The sequence below is a fragment of the Acomys russatus genome, chromosome 19 (assembly GCF_903995435.1).
Source record: "Acomys russatus chromosome 19, mAcoRus1.1, whole genome shotgun sequence".
Taxonomy (NCBI): Eukaryota; Metazoa; Chordata; class Mammalia; order Rodentia; family Muridae; genus Acomys; species Acomys russatus.
In genome coordinates, this window is record NC_067155.1 from 63,005,263 (window position 1) to 63,024,732 (window position 19,470).

General features: G+C 52.6%; 1 protein-coding gene across 1 annotated transcript; it reads left to right on the forward strand.

Moving 5' to 3' along the window:
• The first annotated feature begins 7,058 nt into the window (after nt 1-7,058).
• Crybb2 (crystallin beta B2) lies at nt 7,059-15,132 on the forward strand. Its single transcript, XM_051161970.1, has 5 exons — nt 7,059-7,112; nt 10,006-10,124; nt 12,574-12,706; nt 13,805-13,947; nt 14,858-15,132. Exons 1-5 carry the CDS (start codon nt 7,059-7,061, stop codon nt 15,024-15,026), a joined length of 618 nt encoding a protein of 205 aa, XP_051017927.1. The 3' UTR covers nt 15,027-15,132.
• Nucleotides 15,133-19,470: the final 4,338 nt, after the last annotated feature.

The window sequence follows — 19,470 nt, forward strand, 5'->3', positions numbered from 1 at the left end:
TCACTTCCTGTGGTGGGGCTGCTTCAGGGGCCAAGATAGGCAAGGCAGGGAGGAGGGGGTGCGTCTGTGCCCAAATCTAGTCCTGTCAGCTGAGGACCACGTCTTCTCTGCCACAAGCTTACTTCTGCCACCAGTGCCTGCATCTGAACAGCTGTCCGTCTGCCTGTCCACCCTCTCATCTGTTCATTTATCCGTCCTTCCATCCATCTTCCTACCCACTCATCTGTCATCTACCCATTTTTCCTTCTTTTTCTTCTATGTTTTCTTCTTTCCATCATATATATTCATATATCCTTGCTACCATCCATCTATCTTCCCATCCATCCATCCATCATCCATCCATAGATAGAGCTATCTATCCTCCTTCCATCTGTCAGTTTGTCTGTCCTTCCTTTCTCCCATCCGTGCCCGTGTCACTCATGTCTCCCGTATTCTCCTATCTGCCAGTTAAACCCATTGCTATTCTTTTATGTGGCAAGTGCCATGCCCTGCTGGAGGCAGAGGGACATAAGCCACCAGAGCATAGGGCTGCCGTAGCTGAAACCAATCTGATTTGCAGAGAAACAGAGGTACAGAGAGCTGACATGCGCTGCCCTCAGTGGCACAGCTTTCAAGGGGGAGGACCAGGACTCCCAGGCTGCTCCGAAGCCCCTTGTCCCCACACAGGGGCTGCTAATACTGTGCTGACCTTCACGGTACTCCCAAGGCAGCTATGACTGCCCTCCCTGTGCACTGAGCATTCCTATGCCCCTGGCTGCAGCTCAGGGCTCTCTGCAGCCAGGCAGCTGGCTCTGAGGTCTCCTGCTGAGGAGGAAACTTCCCCAGAGCTGCCACTTGATTAGCCCAGGGTCCTTACCCCTCAGGTAGAACCATCCTGGCACCCAGGCATTTTTTTCTCATGGTGTTTGAACAAGCTTAAGGTAGAGAGATACTAACGCACATTCACTCAATAATAACGCCCTAGCCAAATGCTGTGCCGGTTGAAAACAGAAACCTCCGGCTGCCTTCCTTCCTCCACCCGACCCTAGCTTTGTCAAAGCCCTAAGCTATTGCAACATTGTATCGCACCATTCTTTAGCCTACAGTTCAAGGTAGGCCAGCCACCTGCCTTTCTCTTCACCCTGCCCCGGCTTTGTCGAAGCCGGTAGCTAATGCGACATTGTATCAAGGCAGTCTGTACAGCCCAGTTAAAGATAGGCCTTCTTAACAGCTTTGTTCTGAGAATCTGTGTGAAGATGGGCTGTAGTTAATTTCATTTCAAGACACCAAAGGGGTGTTACAGATAACAGTCACAGTCCCTTTGGATAGATTCCTGAAGGAGAGATAAACCTATTTTCTTTACAATCCCAAGAGTGGGATCGGAACCGTCTTGTGAGAGAACAGGTCATATTAATCCACTTGAAGACCAACCACCTCCTGTGGGAGCTTGATTGTTGCCAGCTGAAAAGATCCCATGAACAGACTCTGGGAGGAGATTATATAAATGAGCCCAGAACTGGAGGTGGGCTTTTTGGAGACTTGGGATAGTTTTGGCTGTTGGTCGCTGCACTTTGAGACGCTCCTAGAGAGAACCACTCGAGGGAAGGCTTCGGGGCTCCGGCTCCTGCTGAGGTTCTGGGTTCTGGGTAGTCCAGGTTCCAGCAGAAGAAATCCTGCCAATTACGCCAGGAGAATTGGTCCTCAGAACTGATGTCTTTACGGCTTTGTTGTTGTGGTCCTTAATCCTCATTTCCTGTTATTTTGGTTGGTCGGGTTATAAGTGACGACGTACGCTCGGTTAATAAATTATAATAACATACATTGGTTAAGAAAATGGATTCTTCCCAATTGGATGATCTAAGAAGCATTTTGAGTCCCCACTGCTTTTCATCTAAGGACTATGTTGTGTTTGTCCAAAAGGTTCACCCAGGCCTGCTGTCTTCACAGCCACTGAAGGCGAGCCTTTTCTTCTGGGCATCGGTCGAGCTGGCTGTACTGACAGGGCCTCGGGCCTCATGTTTCTCCCTCGTACCCCTGTCCTGGTCAGCAGGAGCTTGGTTACACATGGGTGTTCTGGGCAGAGATTCTGCCATCCTAAAAACATGCAGGAGGAGAGAGCTTTTAAAGAGTTCACTCAGAACTGGCCTGTGGCAAGGTTATTTGGCTAGAAGGAGTCACATGACCTAGCATGCCCATGAACTGATGTTGGAAGCCCCAATGACAACCTGATCTCAAATGTTATCTGTGTTCTGCCTGTGGCACTCCCAAGACCCCAGTAAACAGTCCAGCCTGGGGCTCTGGTCTTGACTCCTCCTTCTGGGTAGAGCCTTCTTTCTCTCTCAGTCAGTCTGCACACACATTTTCTGAGGACCTACTATGGGCTGAGCCTGTGCATGTCCAGAGGGTGCAGAGGTAGCTAAGTTGTAGCTCCCTCCACACAAGGTTTGCAAAACAGCAAAGGGCTTCGAGAGCTTGTGGACCTGTCAGCAGAGAGCTGTACTCAGGTTGGGGAGGGGATGTGAATCAGTTCCCACGAGTACTATCGGGAGGCTCTGTGACCTGAATGGACAATGGATAATCAACTGAATACAAAGGCTCGGGCTGCTGCTGACCCTGTCCCCCCAGCATGTCCTCCTTTGAATGGCAAGCCAGAAAACAAGAAACATAGAAAGCTCAGAAGATGGTTTGGCCCAAGCAATGAATTTCTTCAGGGATGAGGCCACCAAGTGCTTTCTATGATGGCTTCCAGTCTGCCTCCTCTGAGAAAGGACTGACCCAACACTATAATAGCCATGTGTTAGGTACTTAGCCCTACCCCATCCTGGTTTGAAGAAGGAAACTTGACTGCAGGGGTGGGAGGGGGGGAGGAGGCTTCTGAGATGTTTTCTACTAAGGATCCTTTCACCTGAGAATTCTTTTATGTGATGGGTGGGGGCGGGGCTACAGACACAAAACAGTCAATATTTCCTGATAATTTAGAAATTTATCCTTATTTAAGACAGCGGCTGGAGAGATGGCTCAGCAGTTAAGAGCACTGTCTGCTCTTTGAGAGGTTCTGAGTTCACTTCTCAGCAGCCATGTGGTGGCTCCCAATCCTCTATATGGGGATGCCTTCTTCTGTCATGCAGGTGTACATGCGTATAGAACACTCATACATGTGTGTGTATGTGTGTGTATATGTGTGTATATATATATTTAAGACAATACTTCACATGCATATAAATTTGTGATTTATTATAAACAAAAGCAACTTTGTATGCTAACAGGGTGACGTGCTTGTCTGACTTTACATGGATGTTCTACTTTGCTTTTCTGTTGCTGTGATAAAGACGCTCTGACTTAGAGACGGAAAGCATTTATTTCATCTCATACTGTCAGGCCACAGGCCATCACTGAGGAAGTCAGGGCAGGAACCCAAGGCACAGCTCACCCGCGGAGGAATGGTGCCTGCCGGATTGCTCTCCCTCTCAGCTGGCTCTCTTACACAGCTCAGGCCCCCTTGCTTGGGGATGGTGTCACCACAGTGGGCTGCATGCACCTACATTAACAGTCAAAACAATGTCCCGCAGACATAGCCGTGGGCCAGCATGAAGGGGAAGTTCTCTAACTGAGGGTCTCTCTTCTTGGGTGACCTTAGATCAGCGGCTCTCACCCTTCCAACGCGTTGACCATTTGACACAGGTCCTCCTGTGGTGGTGACCCCAGCCACAGATTTATTTTCACTGCTACTTCATAACCGTAATTTTGCTACTGTTACGAATCATAAAACATCACCAGGACAACAGACAGCCAACCGGTAGCCACACACTGAGGAAACATGGCTCTCCCTCCTCGAGCAGCCACCCAATCCAACAGCTCCTCCACGAGGGGTGGCCCAGTATCTGCTCCTCCCCTGAGCATGAAATGTTGACTTGGCTGGACCTTGTAGCCACAGCTGCTGTGAGTTCATGCATTGCATACCTGGGTCAGGTTCACAAACAACATTTTATAGCCCCCTTTCCCATCCCCAATCTCTCACATTCTCTTCATCTCTACATGCCAGGTGTCTGCTGCTTCAAGCCATGCATTTTCTAATGCTTGGTCTGTGTCAGGCTCCAGGCTTTGAAGATGGCACAGAAAGCAAGCTGGGCAGGAGACACCTCTGCCCTCATGATGACCTGCAGGTGGGAAATACATGAGGAAGGGTGTTGGGACATGTGAGAAACGGCATGGGCAGAGGACTCAGGAACACACACAGGTGTGTGTGTACTATGTGATGTGTGTGTATTTGTGTACTATCTGGTGTGTATGTGGTAGGTGTAAGTGTACATGTGTGTGAGTGTGTAAGTGTGTGTGTGTGTGTGTGTGTGTGTGTGTGTGTGTGTGTGCGCGCGGGCGCATGTGTGGCTGTTGAGAGAATGGAAAAGTGATGAGAGAGGTTTTGCTATCTTGGCCTCAGTACCATCTCTCTCTTTGCATGACCTTGGGTTCAAGGTCAAGACAGCCTGGGCTGTAGGAAGACATGAGCTCCAGCGGGACAGCAGTAAAGTTCGGAGAGACTTCTCTTACGTCAGGACCCATTCCTAGTCATACCCCACTGAAGGACAGCAGACATGGGCAGCCAGGGTCCCTTAGAAGTTTACTCCTCAGCCAGCCTCCTAGCCCACCTTGTCCCTGCAGGATCAGGCCCTAGCCTACTTTGGCCACACTCAGTACGCTTGAATTGTTAATCTGGTTTCTTGGAATAAAATCCCATTGCTGTCAGATCTTTCTCCCATGCTAACTCCTTATCACGAAGTGTGGGTGCCTGACTCGGACAGGCCTGAGGAGGACTCTGTCAGTGACCAAAGAACAGAACTTGTCCCTAGTGGATGGCTGGATGAGTGAAGAAACAGATGGACAGATAGGTGAGTGGATAAAATGGTGAATAAGTGGATGGATAGTTGGATGGACAGACAGACAAATGGGTGGGTGGACAGATGGACAGATAGACAGGGATGGATAATTATGGCTAAGTAGATGGATGGATGGATAGACAGATGGGGGCCGTTTGAGTGGATGAATGATATATAGGTAGATTAGTGAATTGCGGCTGAATAGGAGTCGTTCTGCACTCGTGGTGACTGGCGAGCTGGTGAGATTGCCGGCTGAATAACAAGAATCTAGGTAGATGCACTGTCTTAGTCAGGGTCTCTATTGCTGTAAGGAAATGTCATGACCAAAAAGCAAGTTGGGGAGGAAAGGGTTATTGGCCTACACTTCTCTGTCACTGTTCGTCATGGGAGGACTTCAGGACAGGCACCTAAGCAGGGCAGGAACCTGGAGGCAGGAGCTGACGCAGAGGCTGTGGAGGGGTGCTGCTCACTGGCTTGCTCAGCCTGCTTTCTTATAGAACTCAAGCCCACCAGACCAGGAATGGCCCCTCCCACAATGGACTGGGCCCTCCCCCTCCCATCAATCACTAATTAAGGCGATGTCCCAAAGCCAGAGCTTATGGAGACATTGTCTCAGTTGAGGCTCCCTCCTCTCATATAACTCTAGCTTATGTCCAGTCGACATAAAACGAGCCAGGCCAGTGAATGATGCATGGGTGGGTAGGTGGGTGGATTGGCACAGGATGACGTGGAGGAGTGGAGGAGTGAATGAATGTTGGTCTCTTCCTAAAGTGTCCCTTCTGCTTGCTTTTCCCCAGGGACACTGAGATGGCCTCTGTCTGCTGTGCCCCAAGCCTGGTGACTGCACCCGTGAACCTGGCATGGCCCCGTCCTGGCAGCAGGATGGCTGATGCATGCAAACTGGGCATCTCCTTGCCCGGGCCGCCTGACACACTGGCGCAGCCGAATCTGAAAGCTAATGACATTATTGTGTGGAGACACAATGTCTGTGGGCATTTGCTGACCCGGGCTTTGGTGTAGGCTTAGCCTGCATTCTCACCCCGCTTTCCGCAGGGAGGCAGTGCTCACCCATCTTGGCACCAGCTCCCCTGGGGAAGGTATAAATACCACCTCCCACCAGCTGGGCTTCACGGCACTCGCGGGGGCTGGCGATCTGGTAAGAAGGCTTCTGCCGCTTGCTCTGCCCTTTGCTCTTCTTTCCTCCTTTTTGGGAAGCGTGGAGCAGTGACTTCAGCACTTGGACTCAGTTTCCCCCTTCTGTTAAGTGGGTAGAAGGGGTCGTCAAAGCCCTTCCGCCATCGGTTAAGAAGCAATATAGTAGACTGGCCTGGTGCATAGCCAGTGCCTGGACAAGGCTCCCCCATTAATGTATTAACCAGATTCTCAGCACCCCTTTCCTGCTGGGTGCTGGAAAGGAAGATGCATCTGGCTTGTGATCCAGAGGTGGCCTCACCTTGAGCACGTCTAGGTCGCTGAGACAGCTTCCTCATGTCAGTCATTGTAGCTTCCCTCGGGTCGGCCTTGGGGGAAACTTATGGGCTGAACTCAGCGGCACTTTTTTCTGAGCACTGGAATTTCGGTGTCACCAAGTCCCCTGGAAATGGCCCTGATCATGCCACCCTGGCTGTCCCCTCCTGGGTGCAATGTGTGTGTGTGTGTGTGTGTGTGTGTGTGTGTGTGTGTGTGTTCCAGGGCACAGTCAGATGCACCCAGTTGTGTGTTTGGAGTCCTGGCTCACAGAGATAATGAGGTACCTCTATTGCTTTCCTGGTGTACGGAGCAGGAAACTGAGGCACTGGGAGAGGATGGGACTTATGGGTGGCCCTTCAGCTGCTGTGAGCACTTGGTCTGGTCCAACTGAGTTCAACACCTAAAAGGTAGAGAATTTGACGAGCTGGAAGTGGACACAGGGGAGCCTTCCAACATGACTCCACAACACAAGAGTCTAGAAATAGGTGAGAGAAATTAAGGGAGAGAGTGGGAGAACTCTTCCATCTAGACTTGGGCTGGATTCCCAGTGAAGGTGAGGCCAGAGGCCAGGTGGCTGCTTCCAGAAAAATCTAAAACCAAGCCAAAGAGAAAAGGGCTGAGGGCTGTACCAGGGTTGGCCCAGAAGTCCTAAGGCAGCTGAAAGCCGAGAGCCAACAAGGGCCTCATACAGCTCTGTCATTTCTTTCAGGTCACCTCGACACCAGAGAGTCCACCATGGCCTCAGACCACCAGATGCAGGCGGGCAAGCCGCAGCCCCTCGATCCTAAGGTGGGTACCCTGCTGGTGTGTGTGTGTGTGTGGAGGGTGGGTCAGTCCCCTCTGCAAGGTCAGCTTCCTCCTTCCTGGTGCCCTTTCTCTGTCATGTTCCTCAGGGGACTCAGTCTTCCCCAGCTAGCTGCACACCTGGGGCTCCTGTGCCCCTCCCCCCAGCTAGCTGCACACCTGGGGCTCCTGTGCCCCTCCTCCCAGCTAGCCTCGCACCTGGGGCTCCTGTGCCCCTCCCCCCAGCTAGCTGCACACCTGGGGCTCCTGTGCCCCTCCTCCCAGCTAGCCTCGCACCTGGGGCTCATTCCCTATGCCCCTTCCCACCCAGATACCTAGTGTCACCTTCAGACTTCAGAGAATTAAATTTCTCTGCTTCTCTGCTGCCCCACATGCTACTGTGCATGGGCCTACCTGAGACTGGGGCAGAGACCCAGTGCCAACTGGAGAGGATTTCAGCCCCACTCCCGCTGTGTGGCCCAGACTAGTGGCTTGACTTCTCTGAACATCAGCCTTATGCAATGGGGAGTGTCAGTCACATGTAGAACAATCCAGGCTTAGCCCCGCCACCTTCCCTCTCCAGAGGCTGCTTTGCGTTCTGATGCCTACACTTCTGAGGGGGTGGCGCTTATTCCAACCTCAAAGGCTGGCCACACCCAGTCTGGCTCAGCCCCCACCTCCTCATTTCCCTCCCCATGAGCTTCCCTTTCAGTGGGTGACGTCAGCAACCAGGGGACCTATAGCCTGGAGGAGAGGAAGGCACTGAACACTAAGTAGGTTAAGGGGATCCTGAGGGCTGGCGTACACAGCAAATGGTGTGTCAGCTTAGTGCTTAGTAGGGACCTCCATGAGGAGGTGACTGGGATCACGTGATGGAGCAACCTCGTGAACATAGGGGCAGAGAATGGAGCAGTGGGAGCAGCATGCGCAGAGGCACAAAGGTTGCCAATGAGCTGGGCGAGTTTGAAGAAAAATGAGGTGGCTAGCTTCAGAGCACAGCTCTTCAGTACTGTGATGTCATCACACACATACTGTGATGTCATCACACACATACTGTGATGTCACATATGCACTGTGATGTCATAAATACACCGTGTCATCACATATACATACAGTGATGCCACACACATACTGTGATGTCACATATGCACTGTGATGTCATAAATACATTGTGTCATCACATATACATACAGTGATGCCACACACATACTGTGATGTCACATATGCACTGTGACATCATAAATACACCGTGCCATCACATATATATAGTGACAGCACATATATTTTATTATGTCACAGATGTACAGTGATTTCACATATATATCGTGAACACATACATAATTAAAATCTATCAACAGTCACAGTGGAAATTGTCAAAAGAAAGAAACAGGTTAATTGATTTTTATATTCTCCCTTGTTAAACAGTTCACGTCCACCCTGCCTGTCTTCAGATCTGTGCTTCCTCTGAGCAGCCCACATTCCAGCTAGCTGCGTGTGCAGGGCTGTGCATCTAGTGGCTTCTGCAATGGGCAGTGCTGGTTCAAGGGTTAACCAATAGGAAAGAATGTCGACTCCATAGAAACAATAACTGTGTTAATAACAGCAGTCATCAGTATTTCCCACACCGGCAACAGGGTACAGCACTCCTGGGACCCAAGGCTTCCTAAATGCATGGGCAGCTGGACCCTCCACACTGGCCACTCCCCAGGAAGCCCTTACATCCCAGGCCACATTCTAGATCTTCTTGGTGCCCCCTGCAAACAGGTTCTGCCGAGCTGGAAAGTGCGGTTCCTCCCAGGGGGCCTTCCACTGCTGTGCGGAGGGGCCAGTGACCGTGAAGGCTGAACTGAGCCACAGAATCCATCCCTGAGCCCTCCTGGCTACTCCTGTTGCTCCCTTTATCCCAGTAATCCCGAGCCTGGGAAACAGAAGTGCTTTCTCCCAGCCAGGGCTGACCTTGCTGACCCTGCAGCTACCCCATGCCTCACCCCCCTCCTGCCCACTTCTTCCACCAGCAGTGGCTGCAGGCCCTGAGGACAGGGCTGAGTGCCTGGGAAGGCTCCTGTCCTAAAGTGGAGCTGCAAACATGGACTCTATTCATACTTAGCTCGCGGCCGCAAGGCCTTGTGGGTCTCTTCACTCTGCATGGTCTTACTGGGATCTTACTGGGACCCTGCTGAGCCCCCTGCCCAGGGCTCATGTGAGGGCAGCTCGAGGTAAGAGGAGGATTTCTACCAAGATCCATCTCCTATGCCGGGCACAGGAAGTCCTGAAGCTTGCCATGGGTAGAGGCTTGAAGGCCCAGGAACGTGGGGGTTTACAGGAGACACAGGAAGGGCTGTGTGGTGTCTGTGGAGGGGGATTTTGCACCTTCTGAGAGCTGAGTGGCATGTAGCGTCTGGGCTGCTGTACCCTAGAATCAGTGCCACGAAACTGCCTTTTGTCCCGCTCTCAGGTTTGGTGTGCATGCTCAGCTTGCACACTGTCTGCTTGTTTCTGCTGTATCACACAAGTTCACACCCTGATCTGTGGCTGGTGCCCCAGTTAATGTACTCATGAGAAGCTGGGGTATTGCTTAGGGGAGAGTGGCTGCTGGGCATGTGGCGTGAGTGACCCTGGTGTCATCTCCAGCACCTCACAGACACACAGTCTCCCGTGACTGCACAAAAGCTGACCACCACACCTGCCATCCTGACAGCTTCCCCCGTTCCTGGTTGGCTCTGCCACCCATCTTACCGACAGGGAAACTGAGGCTCAGAGAGCAGCATCTGCAGGCGCCAGGTCTCAGGCCCTCACTTACGCTTTATGCCTGTTCTGACTTGGAGGGGCGAAAGCCTGCAACCCCGGGACTCTGAGCCAGCTGCTCGGACCCTGTTCAACCCTCTCTCGTTCTTTCCAGATCATCATCTTTGAGCAGGAGAATTTCCAGGGCCACTCTCGCGAGCTCAGCGGGCCCTGCCCCAACCTGAAAGAGACCGGCATGGAGAAGACAGGCTCTGTCCTGGTACAGGCTGGACCGTGAGTGTCTTGGGAGGGAGGGGGGTCTCACCCAGCCTGGGGCTGTCAGAGACACCAGTCAGGGTGTTGAATCGGGACTGTCTGACCTTTCTGTGCTCCTAGGCTGTGCAGTGATGGGGGCAGGATTTTGGGGTCTGGCAGCCGAGAGGGAGCTTATGTTTAGGAGGCAGAGAGAAGCTGGGCTCAAGTCCCAGCCAGGCAGCTTCTAGGCTGTGTGGCGTCCGACCTTGGATTTCTCTCTCTTGATATGCACTTTCCACACCTTTGCTGTCACACTTCAGGCCCTATCTCTGCTCAAGACAGGAGATGTAATTACGGGGGGCTGCCTCTCCCCTCGCCATGCAGTAAGGTGTACAAAGGCCATGGTGTCCCTCACCTCCCTCAGCACTCCTCTCTAGATGGCTTTTGAGTTTGGGAACACCAGTGACCCCAACAAGTCAGTAGACAAGTATATCTGGTGGTTCAGGGGTCCTGCACCAACCAGGTTTTAGGAGAATTTGCTGAGTGTGATGACCCCCTGGAGTCTGAGTCTAGCAAGCCTGAGCAGGTGCAGTTACTAACGTGTGCAGGGAACCAGGCTATGCCTCAGGAGAACTCAAGTCTTCCCCCTTTGGGTATCACTTCTGACCTCATCCACTTTTATCACTTGATGGGATGATTTCCCAAGCAAATTTTTAATATTGAAAATAAGTTTTTGTGTGTTTGATCACGCATGTGTGTGTGTGTGTGTGTGTGTGTGTGTGTGTTGTGTGAGGGTAATGGTGATGGTAGTTACTGAGGGTGAGACCCATGGCCTTACCTATGCTTGGCAACCCCCACCACCACCACCACTGAGCTATCTGTTGCCCTTGGAAACTATTTTATATATATCAACACTCTTTCTCTCAGAATATGTCTTAATTTTTAAAACTAAAATTTTAAATTTTTTGAGGGTCTCACTACTTGGCCCAGGTGGGTTCTGAACTCCCCGGAATTCTGGAATTCAAGGAAAAAAAAAAATTCTTGTGCACTGCTTAAAATACGTGCTCAATAGCAAGAAGGAATGGCACAGGAAAAAGTCATCCTTTTGCCCCCAAATTTGACTCTAGCTTGCCCTTCAGAAATATCCGTTAAGATTTTGCCATAAATCTAGATTTTTTTTTTCTGGCTTGTTTTTGTTTTCATATTGTTGCTTCTTTGGGTGTTTTTAAGGTTGTATTTGGATGGTATTGTGCAGTGTCAGGAGACAGCACAGCGTTACCCGTGTCATAAGTCATACTTTACATCGTCATCTTTCAGAGCAGGGCCCCACCTCGGACTCCTGGGCTTAGAGCCCAGTAACTCACATCCGGCCAGATCTCCTGCTCATATGTGTGTCCAGCTGAGTTTGTGGACCTGTGTCGTCTGTCACTCTGTGTGGTGGCTTTGTATGTGTTTCCTAATTTATCCACCCAGCCCTGGCTGGTGCAGGCTCGAGCCCTAGGCTACATCTAGAGATGTAACAATGGAGATATAAAGGTGTTGTAAGCGACATCATGACAGTCAGTGTTGTCCAGTCCTGCTGGAGCTCTGACTGCCGTTCTCAAGATCACAGAGCCTAAAGCAGACTCGCTCCATCCGATGTAAATCTTCCTTTTAGTGTGCTTGACAGACGCAGTTGCCTCTCTCACCAACTGACTTAGATCTGAGTGGCCACCACGGTCATGGTCTCTGCCCTGGAGAGCCCCAGGCATTTGAGGTTCCCGCCTCCTCTATGGGCCACGCCGTCTCAAGGCGTCCCACCTCACACCCACAGTGTCACGTCCTGGATTCAACAATCACCAGCAGAAAATATCTGTAGGGAAATCACATGCTCTTAGCAAGTGCTCACTCGCTTTCTTGCTGCTGTTCCCTAAAAAGTGGGATACAATAGTTTCCACAGTGCCTACAAGGCAGCTGATGTCCCAAGTCACAGGCAGGTCTTGATCCACTTTCACCAGCACTAAGTGGCCACTAGGTGTCTCTCTACCGTGACTCCAGGAGTTTACATATAAAGAGACAACGGAAGCATCGATTCTGGAGCCTGCTGTGAGTGAAGCTATATGGCCTGGGTGACCTCATGGTCCAGAGCTCAACAGCCAGCCGATGGTGCCTGGCTGTGGTCTCCAGGCTCAGGCATGCATGCTGTGCCCAGTGGCCAGTGTCACTAGACAGAGCCGTGCAGCTCTTGTTCTGTGTTCAGGACTGGTTCTTGCTTTCAGCATCCTCTTGGTCTTAGGATGCAGGGTGTATGTGTTGTTATCTGTAGCCAAGCTGCCCTTCAGATTTGTCACTCAATTCTCCTGTGCACTGCAGGTGTTGAGGGCGGTGGGGCCTGAGTTCTAGAGAACCAAGGTCCATCTCTGTGCTTGGGGCTGGTGCAGCTGAGCTGGCAGGCCCTGCCCCAGGATGCCTGCAGAGGAACTCACTAGCCCTGTCTTGTGCCTTTCAGCTGGGTGGGCTATGAGCAGGCCAATTGCAAAGGCGAGCAGTTTGTGTTTGAAAAGGGTGAATACCCACGCTGGGACTCCTGGACCAGCAGCCGGAGGACAGACTCCCTCAGCTCCCTGAGGCCCATCAAAGTGGTAAGCCCCTTCGCGTCTTCCTGCCTTCTCCTGAACCATGGGGCCAGAGGGACAGGGCCCAGGGGACCTGTGACCCACACTGTGCTGTGACCCACCACTGTGGCATTTGGCCTCTGCGAGCCTATTTGCTCGTCTCAAAATGGGGCTTTAGTTCTTGTTGGCGGAGACTCCCTCATTCCTAGCCCAGCTCCAGGCGATGCCATTTCCCAGGACAACTGTGATATCCTGTGGGCCATGTCCCTTAGGGCCAGGCTCAGTTAGCAATCATGAGGAGGGAGCTGAAGGTGCATTAACCTCTAGTCAGGACTCAGCCAGTGTGAGCTTCTGGTCTATTTCGGACCCTGATTCTTACTAGCGTGTGAACTGTTGAGGAGGGAAAGAGACTCAGCAATGCTCAGTTTTGTGCTCAGACCTTCCAAAGCCAAACTTGTGCCTCCCAGAGCTCCCCGCAGACATGGGCTCTTGTGTAGACTCTGCTCCTTTCGGCTGTGTGATTTTGGGCCAGTCACTTGACCTCTCTGAGCCTCAGTCTTCTCTTGTGTCGCATGGTATAGGGGCTGCTGAAAGGGACAAAAAAAAAAAAAAAAAAAAAAAAAAAAGGGGGGGGGGGGGAGGGAGGGAAGGAAGGAAGGAAGGCAGGGGAGTGGGAAGATACAAGTGAGGGGATAACAATGGAGATGTAATCTGAAAAACTATAACAATTTCAAAAAAAAAAAAAAAAAAAAGGAACTGCTGGAAGGATGGAACAAGAGCTAAAGGGGCGGTAGGTCTGGAGATGGTGGGAGACCCTGTGCCTGCTGCGGCCACCAGAAGCCAGCACGCTGTCTGTGTGCAGGTCGCTGCTGTTTATGAAGTAGGAAGTGGAAGTCGGGAGGGGGCTGGAGGAACCCAAAAGCTGGAGGTTGGGGGGGACCCAGAGTCTCAGAATCAAATGCTCCCTGAGAACAGGATTTGAGCCCGCCAGTCCCATAAGCATCCAGTCCCCAGCCTTTGTCCCACGGTGAGGCGGGCGTATTGGCAGAGGTGGGGGTGGAGTGGGGAGGGTGGGACAGGATGGGAGGGGCACCCCCAGGCCCCACCCACCCTGTTCGCCCACAGGACAGCCAAGAGCACAAGATCATTCTGTATGAGAACCCCAACTTCACCGGGAAGAAGATGGAGATCGTAGATGATGACGTACCCAGTTTCCACGCCCATGGGTACCAGGAGAAGGTGTCTTCTGTGCGCGTGCAGAGCGGCACGTGAGTGTGACCCCAGACCTCAGCCTCCAGGACCCTGAGTCCTGGCAGACCATGGGGTGGGAACCGCCAGCCTGTAGACTATGGGAAGTCCTGTCTTTGACTGTGTCCCCCAGGGTTGCCCAGGCGGGTGGAGGGAGCAGGTGACACAGGTGGACTGGTTGTAGCTCACGGAGGAGAAGGCAAAGTTTCCGCCTCTACAGACCCCTGAGGCAGCAAACAGTGACAAAGAGGAACTCCCCTTTGACACATGACCTTGGCCTCTGGCCTATGGACGGGGGCACACAGGAAGTCCTAGGCGGATCCTCAGGCAGTGTGTACTGGGGTGGTGCTTACAGTCGGCAGCCTACAGCCATAGCCGAGATGCCAAGGCAGGGTTAGAATTACAGGGCAAAGAGAGCCCAAAAGCCGTCCAAAGAAGCTGCGGGTGCAGCGGCCCTGTGGTGAGAGGAGGCCTCTGAGGCGGTGGTTTCCTGGTCTCTGTTGTTGAATGTGGCCATGACAGAGCACAGGACGGCAGGGCAGGAGTGGAGGTGTCCAGTGTCCTCTGGGCAGGTCTCTCAGCCTGGAGAAGGTTGCCGTTTCCAAGTACGCTCTGCCGGGTGAAGGCTTGAATAGAGGGTTTTCACTGTCTCCCCCTCACCCTGAGCCTTGCTGCTAGGCATGGGGCCAAGATGGAGATGTCCTGAGGGGGCACAAGTGCCCGTGTGAGTCTAAGCTTTTGTGGAATATCCAGTTTGTGCTGGAAGATAGTGAGTTTCCCATCAGGAGAGGGAAGCAAGGAGAGGTGCAGTGTTAGAGATTGGGGTACAGCGGGGTGTCCTGGTCTTCCCTACACCTCTTGATGTCAGGACACCCCCACCGGCTTCTCCTTTCAGTTCACACGTCTCTCCCCCTACACCTCTGCCTTCAGGTGGGTTGGGTACCAATATCCCGGCTACCGTGGCCTGCAGTACCTGCTGGAGAAAGGGGATTACAAGGACAACAGTGACTTCGGGGCCCCTCACCCCCAGGTGCAGTCTGTGCGTCGCATCCGTGACATGCAGTGGCACCAGCGAGGCGCCTTCCACTCCTCCAGCTAAAGCCCTGACCCTCCCCTCCCCAGGAGCCAGGCCCACCACCCCGGAGCCTCCTGACAACCAGAGTGAATAAAGTGTGGCTTGCAACTTGTTTGCTGTAGATCTTTTATCATGGGGTGTGCCTGGGGCACATGTGTGTGCACATGTGTACATATGTGTGGGGAGGGAGGAAAAGGGAGGGAGAGGGGCAGTTAGCAGGCAACTGGGCTGAGGTCTGCGATAAGGCCCCGTTGAATCCTGCATCTCTGCCGCTCCGTAGCTGTGTGACCTAGAACACACCAGCGGCCTCTCTGAGCCTTTGTCTGTTTGATTTACCTTGCATGTGGGCAATGTGGCCGACGTTCTGAGCCTCACGCTCAAACATGTCTGTGAACAGTGACTCTCAAGATGGGTGACAGGTGCCTGGCCCACCTTCTGCCACTGTCACCGCCCAGTCATTACTACAGAGTGGACCATGGCTTTTGGAGTTGTTTTGTGTCTGGTGGAGGATCCAAGCAAGGCCTTGCTGTGTCTGCCACATCTTGAGAGAAGCTTTAGCCACGTGTTCCGTGCATGCTCGGCTCCACTGCTCTGTGTTGGGGTTGGTTTGGTCCCCCGTGTGGCTAGGCTAGGAGATCACAACCCAGGAGGTCACTGACAGGACTGACCCAGGTGACCTCTCAGAACCAAGGTGCTCCTAGGAGGGATAAGCAGGGATGGAGATGACAGACACGTGTGGGCAATGCTGGTCCTCTTCCCCTTTGTAGCTTCCGGTGTGAGGTGGGCGCTGCGGTCTAACTCTCCGCCCCTCCCCTCTGCTAGCTATGGGTATTGTCTTAAAATTGAACAGACTCAGACCTCAAGCTCCCCCCTATGGCTTGCACGGGCCTTACAAGTCTTGCTAACCCCAGGACACAAATCCAGTCTCCAGCACCCTCGAATGCCCCAGAGCTTTGCTCGCAGTGTATGCTCATCCTTTTCCTGGAGGTGATTTCTGTGCACTGAAGGCAGTAAGACCCAGTTTCTCCTTTGGTTTTTTTATTTTTTATTTCCCACTCTAGGCAGCTGCTGGCTTACAGGGGAAGAAACCCACATGGGGTCTGTTCCTGGGCTGTATGCTCTGTCCCTGTCGCCTCCTACGTATTCTGCCCCCGCTGCTACCAAGCTCTACTTTGTAGGTGGGGGTCCCCAAGGCTGCAGTCTGCAGGAACACTCGGGTGCTCTTGTCCATCTACAGGCTCTTTAGAAGCGCCCTCTCCAACATGGAAGAATGGGACACCGAGGCGGCATTATCAGTTTGTGCCCAGTTGCTATAACAACATACCAGAGGCTGGCTACTTACAAAGCAAGAAGTTAGTTCCTCAGGCCAGCAGCCACCTCCTCTGGACACAGGAGTCCCCTTGGAAGGGTGGCAGGGTGGAGCAATGGCAGGGAAGCAACTGTGTACGGAAGGGGCTGAGGTCACTCTGAGGTCACTCTGGCAAGGACGCCCCTCATCCCACCAGACTGGAGTCATGACTTCCCAGGATGGCATCCCAGTGACTCTGGCTCCCTGCTCTAGATCCTGCCTCCTTTTTATTTTATTACTTTAAAAGATTTATTTATTGTATATGAGTGCTTTATCTGCAGAAGAGGGCATCAGATCACATTATAGATGGCTGTGAGCCACCATGTGGTTGCTGGGAATTGAACTCAGGACCTCTGGAAGAGCAGGCGGTGCTCTTAACCACTGAGCCATCTCTCCAGCCCCCGGCCTCCTTTTTATTATTAAAAATGTTTTTGATTTATTTATTTCATTTTATGTGTATGTGTGTTTTGTCTGTGTGTGTATGTATGTGCACCTCATTAGTGTCTGCTTGGTACTGGATCCAAGAAGAGGGAACTGGACCCCCTAAAATGAATTACAGATGGTTGGGAACTGTGGATGCTGGGAATCAAACCCAGGTCCTCTAAAAAGCAGCCAGTGCTTTTAGCCACTGAGCATCTTTTTGGCCCCTCAGCTGCAAATCAGCATTCAGCACCAATCTCTCTCTCTCTGTCTCTCTGTCTCTCTCTATCTCTGTCTCTCTATCTCTGTCTCTGTCTCTCTATCTCTGTCTGTCTGTCTGTCTGTCTCTGTCTCTGTCTGTCTGTCTCTGTCTCTGTGTCTCTGTCTCTGTCTGTCTGTCTGTCTGTCTGTCTCTGTCTCTGTGTCTCTGTCTGTCTGTCTCTGTCTCTGTCTCTGTCTCTCTGCCTCTGTGTTTCTGTCTCTCTGTCTCTCTGTGTCTCTGTCTGTCTCTGTTTCTGTCTCTCCCTGTGTCTCTGTCTCTCTCTCTGTTTGCAGCAGGAGTCCCACTTGACCCACAGCAGGAGGGAATCACTACACATTCCATTTCCTTGCTCATTTTCAACCACCATCTTCAGGGGATACTTTCTTCTTGAGACTAAACTGGATGGGGAGGTTGAGCCAAGGTGATTGGGTATTGTAGATCCAGTTGCATCATCATTCACCGGGCCTCCAGGAGCTCAAATTGTGGGGGAGGGGGAGGGGCGTTATTTGGATGTTGGCTGGAGCAGATGTAATTTGATGGCACTGGAGTAGGGGCCTCTAATCCAACACGAGGTTTCCCTATGAGAAGGGAAAACAGACACAGACACACCACACGCAGTCATGGAGAGCTATGTGCGACTGTTGACCTCATTGCCAGCTTGAGGGGACTGGACTCACCTGTGGAGCAATTGAGGGTGGTGACCACCCTCACGAGGGAGGCAGCACCTTCCAATGGGAGGCCTGGGTATAAAGAGGTCCACTGATGAGATCAGGGTGGGCCCACCTGCCTTCGCCCCTGCATGAGCGAGAGTATCTGTTGCCGCTGACTCACCCTGTTCGGACCCCAGACTCCAGCGTCTTCAGCTTTCCTATGTGGAGCCAAGCCCAGCCGCTCTGCAGGAACCTCCCAGACTGCACAGCTGTACCGGGGCTTCCGGGCATTTAGCCTTGTGAACTGGTGGCTCCTGGGTTCTCTCCAGGGTGTGAGGGGCCATTGCTGGACTATAGCCTGGCTGTCTGAGCCAGCAGAATGAATCTCTTTTTATTATGTATTTACTACGTCATTATTTGTTCCTTTAGGAAGCCCTGACACACCACACTAAGAAGGGTGCATTGCTTTTGTCACCGGAGAAAGTCCTAAGAACGCTGCGAGGGGCAGCAGACAGGTGGAGCAGGCTCCGCTCAGCCTGTGGGAGGAGCTGAACTGCCAGTATGTCAATCAAACAGAAACCACACCCACAGAAAACTCCCAAGGTGGTGGTGGCAACAGAAAAGAGCCATCCACCTTCCCCAGCCAGGTGAGGGCAGAATGTCTAAAGAGGTGTGGAATTTTCCAGGTGAAGTCGAGGTAATCAGCAGCCCTGGCAAATGGACAGATGTGCAAAGTGGGGCAATCAAGAGGCATGGTGAGTTATATCCCCTCCCCCAACCCCCACGCCTCAGCCCTGCCTGCACCCACAAAGCTTGAGAGGCTTGGCTGTGAGAGCCAGGCCCAGTGGTCCACGGAGGCCTTTAGAGGCAGACAGATCGAATGGCTGTGAGTTCGAGGCCAGCCTGTTCTACAAAGTGAGTCCAGGACAGCCAAGGTTACACAGAGAAGCCCTGTCTCTGAAAACAAAACCAAAACCAAACGAAACACCCAACAACAAAGCGGCTTGGCTGGTTGGGTTCTGAGAGATTAGGAGTGCGTGACGATGGCCATGATACGTGGGTGCCCAGGAGGGTTGGGTGCTGCCAGGGAAAGCAGTTACCCACTGCTGAATGATCAGCTTCTCACAAAGTAAGTGGTAAAACTTTGAACAGTCACGTCTTTTGTTTGAAGGTCTGCACTTGGGGGAGGTGGGTTGCCGAGGGTGGCTCTGGGCAGGGAAAGCTCACGTGGCTGAATGAGCAGCTGGCTGGGCCCCAGCTGAGGTGACTTGGACACACCCAGGTGGATGCTCCTTGGGGTGCTGGCGTCCTCTGTCCTCCCTTCATGGCAATGGCCAGTGCCCCAGGAGGAAGGTGCAGCTGAGTGACATCTTTGTGACTGGCTCCTCACTATCCTGAGGAGTCCAGATTGTGTGAGTGGGACACAGGTCCCACCAGCCAATAGAACATCTGGTGATAGCCACCCTCACCATACACAATCTTCTGCTGAGACACTGGGGACATCAGGAGTGGGCTTCCGTGGGGGCAGGACGGGGTCTGTGAACTCCAGAACGCTACAGGTTCTCTCGGACCTGGACTCAGAACTTGGTGGCTGGTCCGAACCCCTGGCCCCCGTTTGTCTGCCACTGTGGAGTGTGATCTGTCCATCACCCTCCCTCCCTCCTTACATCCCCCGACTTGTCCTGGAAGCCCACAAACATCCTTTCTGGACCCCACCCTCTTCCCAAACCTCTGGGAGCCACTTCTCCTGCTGGCCACTAGGTGTCAGCAAAGCGCCACCCTCAACGA

What these genes read in the sequence shown, in the direction of transcription:
- Crybb2 (XM_051161970.1), top strand. Translation starts at nt 7,059, where the DNA reads ATGGCCTCAGACCACCAGATGCAGGCGGGCAAGCCGCAGCCCCTCGAT. An exon ending in GTCCTGGTACAGGCTGGACC is followed by an intron (nt 10,125 to 12,573) that starts GTGAGTGTCTTG and finishes TGTGCCTTTCAG; the next exon opens with CTGGGTGGGCTATGAGCAGG. An exon ending in GTGCGCGTGCAGAGCGGCAC is followed by an intron (nt 13,948 to 14,857) that starts GTGAGTGTGACC and finishes CTCTGCCTTCAG; the next exon opens with GTGGGTTGGGTACCAATATC.